The sequence below is a fragment of the Podarcis muralis genome, chromosome 10 (genome assembly GCF_964188315.1).
Source record: "Podarcis muralis chromosome 10, rPodMur119.hap1.1, whole genome shotgun sequence".
NCBI classification, from domain to species: domain Eukaryota; kingdom Metazoa; phylum Chordata; class Lepidosauria; order Squamata; family Lacertidae; genus Podarcis; species Podarcis muralis.
In genome coordinates, this window is record NC_135664.1 from 22,947,787 (window position 1) to 22,958,207 (window position 10,421).

Below are 10,421 nucleotides of genomic sequence, written 5' to 3' on the forward strand. Positions count from 1 at the left end.
AGGTCAGGTGCCATTTTGCAGGTCTTTGGATTTTCTTACTATTCACAAACTTTGACTGGGGGTGGGGTCAGATACGAGCCTAGCAAATAAGTCTGTGAATGAGGACAATTGAACCACAGAATATTCAAGCTGCCAGCCACATCTGGAGGGAAGAGGATATGGATTAAGAGAGAGGAAATTTATCTGCTTGAGTCCCTAACAACTTATAGCGGATGAGAGCAGACTTTAGGTTTATAGGATCTATTACATTTTTCTAGGACACTAACGGCAAAGGGCATCCATTATAGATGGTACCCTTAGCACCAGCTGAACACCAGGATATTTATTTTTTAGAATTAGTATTGAGCTGAACCCACAAATATTTTCCTGGTTACCTCAAGCTTTCTTAATTTCAGCAGTCTAATTTAACAGGTGAGTCATTTCATTGTTACTAATGTTAAATAATTGGAAGTCAGAAACCCTTATTAATCTACTGCAAATCATCCAGAGATGTACCAATAGATTCCAACCTACTGGCCAGGTCCTGATGTTGAGCCTGCAGCACTCTATACACATCATAGCAAAGGGATATTTCACAAAAGACAGCAAAGCAAAAGGTTGTCCTCCCAGTACCCCAGGCATACTAATCTGTTCCTGCTCCAGAGGTTGGGGATATACTACAACAAATATGAATTGTTTCCAAACATGCAGAAAAACACCATATAAATCAGGTGTGGGCAGCCTGTGTCATGGCAGATGTTGCTAGACATCATCCCTCATCACCAGAAGCTGTCCAGGACTGATGGAAGTTGGAATCCAACATTTGAAGGGCCATAGATTAACCATCCAATATAACATTAAGCATTACAAGCAAGTTGTAACACTTTACTCCCCTCTCAGTTTGTTGTATGCTGGTCTGGTGCCAAAGCCCAGCAGCAAGGCAGGTCAGGGGTTGCAGGACCATGGATAGCTCCATGAGAACAACTTGTTCCAACAGAGTTTCCAGAGCAGAAGGAGGCCTTTCCAATATCTGTCTCCAGACTACCTCTTATAGACTCCTTCAGACTTCCTCTTGTAGGATCCACCCCCTTCTGAAGAACTTGAGGTTTTAAGAGGACAACCCTCTTGCCTGAAGATGGGCACTCCTCCATTCCGTAACCTGCTGCCTGGTGACCAGTGAGATACTGTGAGAGGAATTTGGATCCTCAGGAGAAGATGCTGGTGAGGACCTTAGCTCTGGACCTTTAGAGCCTGGTGGTACGGGAGGTTCTCTAGTGGCTCCTGACAGCCTCAGGCACAGTGATCTCCAGATGTTCAGCATCCTTGAGCTTTTTGTAATGTGATGGTGTAAGTCAGTTATAAACCTAGTTTGCAGCATAATTAAATAAGGAGATTTGATGGCGAGCGCTGGTGACATAGATCAAAACCAGCTCAGTATCATTTTATAAATTTCCAATTTTTATAACTTGATAGTCCTTGGCTCCTTGTGAAGGATGGAGAGGATATAAATGCAATAATATCAAGAGGCTCTCTGCTCCTGTACCATGGGAAAATCTAATTTTTAAACAAGTAAAAAATGCACTTGCTTCTGTGTTACTGACTGACATTTAAAGGAACCCTTTCCCGGAGGAGCCTTTAGAGCTGTCATAGTCTTGCCAGTCATGACGGATGTTATTACAGGCACATACTCAAGAGAGCTCAGCAGGGAACAAGGGTGTTATATAGGTAAAAGAAGGAAAACAAGTTCCACCTCTTCTTTTCAATGCCTGGTAACAAAATACACCTCACAAGAATGATACAAGGCTCTCACGTACATGGGATATTGTCTTTACTTTACTTTGATTTGTTTAATAGCTGCAAGGGTGTTTTTTCTCTCTCTCTCCCTTTAAAAGCATTTCCTCTCTTTGGAGTTGTTGATTTTAAGTCTGTTCAGCCTCCTGCATTATACTTCTACATCAGCAAAGGGAAACTTATTTCATGTGCAGATCTTTCCTGCTCCTATAGGGTTTAATCACGGCTTTTGCAAGTCTCCCATCACAGCAGCTACGATCCCTCTCCCCACATTTAAATGCCCAGTCTTCCAATAATCACTGCTAAGAAACTTCACATACTTGACATAAATAGCTGCCAGAGAACTATTCCAGCATGTGAATAATGAGTCATCCGACAGGTAGTATAGCCAGCCTTCCGGCTTCCCTCTTTTTCAGGTAGATGAAGGTGTCTGCTATAGAAATTGGCATGGAAAGAACATTATTGTGGCCCATCTTGATTATGGAACTTGATCCTTGGCAAATGCTGCAAGGTGTTCCTAGGCAGTGTCTCACACTGGTAATTTCAGAGATATGCTGAGTAATTGCAACAACCTTTGGACTTTTTGAGGAAACTACAATCTGTGCTCTAAACTGGAAGTGGGGGAGGGAGAAAGAGAAAGGTTTTCTACTTCCGTGCACAGCATTTTCTGCCCTTCTTACCTTTTTAAACATCTGTCTGCAAGGAAACTAGTCAGCACTAATTCTGGCCCTTCCTCAAGCTACTGTGGTGATGCTTCCCTGCCTATCAAGGTAAGGAGAGCCAACAAGCACCTCACACAGAGCCTGCGCACTGTCTCGCCAGAGTGGTACATGCTCTGGTTATCTCCTGCTTGGACTACTGCAGTGCTCTCTACATGGAGCTACCTTTGAAGGTGACTTGGAAACTACAATCAATCCAGAATACAGCATCTGGACTGCTGACTGGGAGTGGCCCCAGGACCATATAACACTGGTCCTAACAGATCTTCACTGTCTCCCAGTACATTTCTGAGCACAGCAGAAGGTTTTGGTGCTGACCTTGGCTCCGTATACCTGAAGGAGCATCTCCACCCCCATCATTCAGTCTGGACACAGAGATCCAGCTGCAAGGGCCTTCTGGCGGTTCCCTAACTGCGAGAAGTGACAGGGGGGAGAGAGAGGGGTAAAATACTGTTGTGTTTGTGTTAATCATTGCACTAGCACAAGCATTTAGTTGAAGACCACCATATAACTTTAGGCAGTGACCTTGGCAGTCATGAAAATCAGTCAGTTCAGTGCAAACAGTATCCCTGAAAGATGGCCGTCCAACCTCTGCTTAAACTTCCAGAAAAGGAGAGGCCACTAGCTCCTGAGGCAGGTTGTTCAACTGCTGAACAGCTCTTACTATTGGAATGTTGCCTTTCTTGTGTTTTGCTGAAATCTGCTTCTTATTCACAAACCATATTGTGATTGTCCCATATTTCTCTGCCACAGACAAGGGATTAAGGAAAATGCTGTTCATTTACATAAGTCACCTGCAGACTATATGGTCTGTTACTGCTTCCTGAAAGCCCTGCTTGTGGCACATTATGGGCCGGAGTGGAACAGGATGTTCCAGGAGAGGATTCTGGGTGGGTGGCCAGCGACGGATTGAACTAGATGGCATTTTGGTTGGTTCCAGCTGTAAGATTCTAGGAAATGGATACACGAGATAACTATTTCCGTTTAGGAGAACAGACGCTCTTACTCTGCATTGTGACTGCCAGCACCCTCACTCTTTCTTGAGCACTAGTCTCATTCAGATTCTCAAGACCAATGTTGTGTTTCATAGTGGTAATTAAATTTAACACCAAAGTGCTCATAAGGCAAAACCTTTGAGTAATAGGCCAGTGAAAAGATGCTAGAATAAATGCAAATATGCATCATTTGTTATCTCTTGGTTCTCTCTCTCCAAAGCTGTGCCAGCTCTCAAGCGTTATTCGAAAATGAAAATCTTTAGCTATAATAATAAAAATAACTACCGGTATGTGTTTTCATGGAGCAATATTCAGTGTTCAGTTTGAAACACAAGGACCCTAATCTTAATAAGAGTCATTCAGCAGAAAAGACTAGACATCTTTTATAGTTATTGTTATTTTGGTTAGTGTCTAGAGCAGGCACCCCCAAACACAGCCCTCCAGATGTTTTGGAACTACAATTCCCATCATCTCTGACAACTGGTTCTGTTAGCTAGGGATGATGGGAGTTGTAGTCCCAAAACATCTGGAGGGCCGAGTTTGGGGATGCCTGGTCTAGAGAATCTAAACATATTGCTATGTTAGCATTTCAGTCTCTTCAGACAAATGCTTATTTCTAGGTAGTAATGAAGAACCCAACATGAAAGAACCCCTGATTTCATAAGCTAAATGAAATGGATATTTCAAAATATTGTAATATTTACTTGATCTCTCTGCATAAAATATGCTAAACAAGATAGAGGAATGGCAGCCCATAAACATTCATAGAACTGGCATACACATGAGAGTTCCATAGCATTTAATGACTTTTAACCTCCAAGTAGTTATCATTATTTAAAGTGTTGTAGGAAAGGTACAACACTTTTGGTAGAATGCCACACCTCTGCTTATCTAATTACCTACATAAAACATTTCTAACATCCATAGTTACATTTCAGAGCTAAAGTAGCTTTAAAAGTAAATTTGTTTATTTTGCTTGCATCCTTGATCGTTTTCAAGCAGAGCATGTATATTTAAAATTCATATTGCTTGTTGGTTACAAAAAAATGAGGATCTGTAACTCTGTGGTGGTACACATGCTTTGCAAGTATATTGGTCCTGGGTTCAAAATCCCTGGTATTTCTAGTTAGAGGATTTCAGATAGCAGAGGCTTTGGGGAGCTACTGCCTATATTATATTGGCGTGGTCCGGATGTGGTTGGACTATAACCCCATCAAACTCAGCAATAATGGCAAATAATGATAGACAATAGAGTTTGTGGTTGAACATCAGAGGACTCATTTGGCTTTCGTGAAAATTATGTTTATGCTTGTGTACTTTATAAGCAAAGAATTCTGTCTTCAGATCTGTAAGCAAAGAATTTTACTGCCATTAGCTAGCTGAAAAGCATAATGATGACAAATATGTGTATCGCTGGATTCTTGCTTGCTTGCTAGAGATATTTAGCTTTGCAACTTACCTAGAAATTTTGGCACAATTATTTCAAGCAGTCCCTCAATGAGCTTCAGCACGTTTTACTGTATTGAGATTGGCACTCTGCAAATCTAATCCTTCACAATTAAAACAAGTCTGCATTGGTCATAGGACAGGAAGAACATCTAAGCAGGAACTGCTGTAATTGCTTTTTTAAAAAAATAGCATTTTCTTTCACACTACTTTATTCAAAAGGTGAGCCACTGCAGTTGAAGCCTGAAGTTTCACATATGTGTTACCAGTCATCAGGCAAATGCACATAACTGTCACCAAGCAAAACATCAATCTCATCCCTCTTTGTTGCTTTATCTGACTAAAGCCAGTTCAGGGTGTGTTAAGATGTGGTAACTATCTTGAGCAAGAGTTTTCTTTTTTGTAGTTTGTTGTTCCTCTGTTTGTTGTTCCTCTGAAACTGTCAAGTTCCTAATAGTAATATTAATTGCAGAAACTATCTTTTCATTAATTCTTTTGATCCAACATACCAAACCTTGGCATGTTCATTCCAGTTAAGAGTTCTACTGCAGTAACATGAATAATTGTGAATAGCAGGAAACTAATAATCAATGTTTTATTTAAGATTACTGTAAGATTACTGATTCTTCTTCTCCCAGAAACGAAGCCCGTTGGATTTGATTCAAGAGTAGATCTCCCTCCCCACCCCCACCAAAAAAAGGTTCTTGGTATCAGTCAAAGGTCTCGGTATCAGTAAAATACTGATGATAGTATGGCAGAGCTGGGATATGAGTGACAAAAGCAGTGAAAAGGTAGAACTAGTAATGTTACAATGCTATGTGATGCTTTGAATACAAGAGCAAATTAATTTACAATGAATGCTTATCAATTTGTGAATTACCAATAGTATAGTGACTCTTAATACAGTTTTAAATGAGTTGTTTTCTTTAACTTTTAATTTGAGTACAAATTATACAAGAAGTTGGGGAAAGCTCCTGCAAATAGCAATTTGGAGTCAAAGGGCTCTCCTGCTATTTTGCCTTTACAAATCTAGATATTCCCAATACAGGGATTTGGAATACTGTATAGAAGGACACACTCCAATTCACAGCTCTGTTCTATAGCCAGAGCTTTACACAGACTTGGCCTATCATACATCAGGTTAATTGTATCCAGTCCAAACTCACAACTCATCAGTGATGGGCAAAAAAACCCCTTGTTTCATGTAAACCAAAAGGGTTGAAGAGAGATTCGGAAGTCTGGGTAGAGTACTTCTTCACCCAATCTTCACATGCTCAAGTTCTGAATCAAAGAAACCAAGTGGAAAACTTGCCTTGAAATACCAGGTAAAGGTAAAGGTAAAGGTACCCCTGCCCATACGGGCCAGTCTTGACAGACTCTAGGGTTGTGCGCTCATCTCACTCTATAGGCCGGGAGCCAGCGCTGTCTGCAGACACTTCCGAGTCACGTGGCCAGCGTGACAAGCTGCATCTGGCGAGCCAGCGCAGCACACGGAACGCCGTTTACCTTCCCGCTGGTAAGCGGTCCCTATTTATCTACTTGCACCCGGGGGTGCTTTCGAACTGCTAGGTTGGCAGGCGCTGGGACCGAACGACGGGAACGCACCCCACCGCAGGGATTCAAACCGCTGACCATGCGATCGGCAAGTCCTAGGCACTGAGGTTTTACCCACAGCGCCACCCGCGTCCCTTGAAATACTACTTGCGGCCAATGCTATCATTGAAACAGTTGAAACAGCAAAGTACAATTAAAGAGATGTGACTTTTTAAAAAACAACAACCAAAAACATTGTTTTACATCATTTTGCTATTTTTAGAATGGAAAAAAATAGAGGTGTATATATAAAAACAATCTAGCCACACACAAGTGCAGTTTTGATGTCTTTCAGTGTAATGTTTATTATGTAAATTCATTGTTTGTATTGTTTTAATGTTTACATGTTATTGTTCATTGGTAGGCATGCTAAAAATAAGAAGTCAAGAAAAGAGGAGGTACAGCCTGCCTATAAAAATAGAAAATTAATCTACGTCATATTTTGGGTACCTGACTTTCAACAATAAGGTTGCATGTTAGGGTACTGTTGTTGTTGTCTTTAAAAAAGGAAATAGCATTTGATAGTTTGTCTTACAGCTTTTGAAAATGAAGGGATGAAAGTCCACTTCTGTGGGTATATATAACCAAAACAAGGCCCATTTATCCCTGTGGTTTATGTACATGTAAGTGCCATAGGATTACGTGCTTAAACTTATAATTCTAAAGACAGGTATGGTAAAGTATGAGCTAGAGTTGCCAAGTGACAGGAAATCATTAGTTTTGTCAGACAGAACTGGGGATGATAGCTGTTTTGAGTTAATAAAGTATTGTTATCATATAAATGTGCCCTTAAATCACATCCCGTACCTTGGCATTATTCCTACCCAAGGTCGCCACCTTTTAACCAGGCATATTATATAGACAGACCAGCCATTCAATATGTCATCAGATTCAAATGAATCAAATGACCATGTTTCCTCTCTTCCCCATCTCCTGTCCATGCACACCCAAGTGGAGGAAAAGAAACCTCCCTGGGAAGGGTGATTTTGAGCTGGAAAACAAGTGGGGAACATAAGAACACAAGGAAGATCCAGCTGTTTCAAACAATAAGTCCATCTAGTCCAATATTCTGCTTTCCACAGAAGATAGTCAGATCCCTCAAAAGCCCACCAGTACTCTTGAAGACCTCCTGCCAACCTAGGCGTTCGAAAGCACATCAAAGTGCAAGTAGATAAATAGGTACTGCTCTGGCGGGAAGGTAAATGGCATTTCCGTGCGCTGCTCTGGTTCGCCAGAAGCAGCTTAGTCATGCTGGCCACATGACCCGGAAGCTGTATGCCGGCTCCCTCGGCCAATAAAGCGAGATGAGCGCTGCAACCCCAGAGTCGGTCACGACTGGACCTAATGGTCAGGGGTCCCTTTACTCTTGAAGACCTTACTCTTGAAGACAACAACCCCCTCTCACTGTTGCTATCCAGGAACTACTATCGAGTGATATAATGCCACATCTTGCGGCAGCAAATTCCATAAATTAACTGCATACAGTACTACTCTCTTTTGTCTGCCCTGTACCAAGTGTAAATCAATTTCCTTTGATGGCCACAGTCTTCGTATTAATCTCATTTTCCACAAAATGGAAGGGAAAGAGTCTAGTAGCCTCTTCTCACCATCAGATGTGGTCTGCCCAGTGTGTCTTGGCTTTAAAGCAAATGAAAAAATATGTAGGATGGAATCAGGGAACTCACCCTAAGGATCACATAAGATTTGTGACCATGATCTGAACATATGAAGAGTCCTGCTGGATCAGGCCAATGTCCCACCTGGTCCAGCATCCTGTCCTCAAAAGTGGCCAACCAGATGCCTCTAGAAAACCCGCAAGCAGCACCTTAAGCACAGGAGCACTTTGTCCTCCTGCACTTTCTGGTAACTGGTATTCAGAAGAACAATGCCTCCTTAGTAGCCATTGATAGACTCATCCTCTACCTGAAGGCACAGGATGAAGCCATCTTGCTGAAGCTAAGCAAATTTTGATCTGGTCAGTGCTGGGATGGGAGATCAGGCAGGAATCTCATATATGTGAGTCATGAGCTCAGTAGGGAAAAGATTGGTGGGGTGTCAACAGATATGGGGTGCCAACTTGAATAAAATATTGGGGGGCCAGGTTAAGCTCTGCCCCGCATAATCAATCACATGATATTGTGTACACACATAATAATAATAATAATAATAATAATAATAATAATAATAATAATAATAATTTATTATTTATATGCCACCCACCTGACTAGGTTACCCCAGCCACTCTGGGCAGATTCCAACAAATTAAAACACAATACAGTAAGACATCAAACGTTTAAAACTTCCCTATACAGGGCTGCCTTCAGATGTCTTCTGAAAGTCAAGTTAGTTGTTTATTTCCTTGACATCTGATGGGAGGGAAATGCCAATCAATTTGGGGGGCCCCTAAAATGTTTTTTTGGGGGGCGAAAGGACCTTGGCCCCTGGGAGTTGGCTCCTATGAAACGAATAACACATTTAGTTTAGGATTGAGCTCTTAATTATTACTGTACAATGTAATGGTTTGGAGATCAGACTGCAAGTTCAGTCACGGGGGGGGGGGGGGTTGAGTTCGGCGCCAGCCGTTTCTGAATGAGCAACCACAGCATCAGCCTGCATGGATTTCAGGTCGACCTTTAGGAGCCTCGCACCTGAGAGCTGGGAACACTTTGCAGCACCCAGTAGGTAGGACAGCCCGGCCCCTGTTGCCAGGCAAATCCCTGCTTGCGGGCCGATTCGTCCTCGGGATTACGTCGGCCAGTCCCAGAATGCGCAACAAGCAGATCCCGCAGGCGAGCAAAAAGCCACCGAACTGCCCAAAGTTACTCGGGTGATGATCCGTTCTATACTAAATGGGTCTGTAATATCTGGCTTCAGGTCAACAGTTAGGAGATTGCCGGCGCTTCCCTCAGCAAAAGGAAAAGCTCAGCGCACAAAGGACGAAGGCGGAGAAGAGAGGGGGTCCTCCTCCTCCTCCTCCTCCTCCTGGAACAAACCCTTATTTCCCTCTCCCTTTGCCAACTGTTTTCAAGACTCATTACTGGCATCTCAGGCAGCGCGATGGTATTTGCCAAGTCGAAAGGCTCGCTGTGCTCCCCTGCCTGCTGAAGCAGGGGGAGATCGGAGATAGCTCGGCATGCCAGCCCTTAACCGTTTCAGGCTTTGACAGGACGAAGGCGAGCAATGACAACAGTCAATTGTCCCCGTGGAAACAGCTGCCCCGAGGCGCGCCGTCGTCCCCCAGGCTTCGTCGCTGTGTGGAAAGGGTTAGAAAGGGGAAACTCCACCCCCCCCCGGTGGGCGCGCGCGCCTCACCCCCACCCCACCCACCCACCCGGTGGGCGCGCGCGCGCGACCCGGTACAGCGAGCGGCGCCCCCGGTTTCCCGCGCGAACGCTAATCTGCCTCTCCATCTGGTCCCCTCAGCTTCGCCGGCGCGCGCTCTCCCTTCCTTCCTCGCTCTCGCCCACCCCGCCAGCAGCACGTGCCCGCTCAGGCGGCGGCCACTCACCTGAAGAAAAGTTTGGAGAAGACGTTCGCCTTCTCCAGAGGCGACCTCTGCATGGTCTTTCACCGTCCAGGCTGCTGTGCGCAGCGGACACCAAAGGAAGAGGGTGGGCGCGGCGGGGCCGGTGAGGGGAGGGGGAGAGAGTTCGGCCTCTCGAGGAACCGCGCCGTTTATACTCTTGCCTCCGAATTGGGAAAGGGGGAGGGGGGGGAGAGAAGCGAAGTCGTCCTCGCTGTTGGCCCTGCGCTCTCCCACCTTATCCTCCCTCAGGTCACCGCCTCCCTCTTTCTCCTGCCCCTCTCCCCGCCTCTGCGCGCCCGCTCGGCTTCATAAGCCTGCCCTCGCCTTCCCGCCCCGTACTCCTCCTCACGCGGAGCAACATCCTCCCAAAGG

At 44.2% G+C, this 10,421-nt stretch overlaps 1 protein-coding gene across 1 annotated transcript in view; it reads right to left on the minus strand.

The window, feature by feature from the left end:
- Positions 1 to 10,237, minus strand: part of CFTR (CF transmembrane conductance regulator) — a 92,149-nt gene extending 81,912 nt beyond the window's left edge. The window contains exon 1 of the mRNA XM_028746566.2: positions 10,032 to 10,237. Coding sequence (XP_028602399.2) covers positions 10,032 to 10,084 — 53 coding nt within the window. The 5' untranslated portion in view covers positions 10,085 to 10,237. The remainder of the gene's footprint in view (positions 1 to 10,031) is intronic.
- Positions 10,238 to 10,421: the final 184 nt, after the last annotated feature.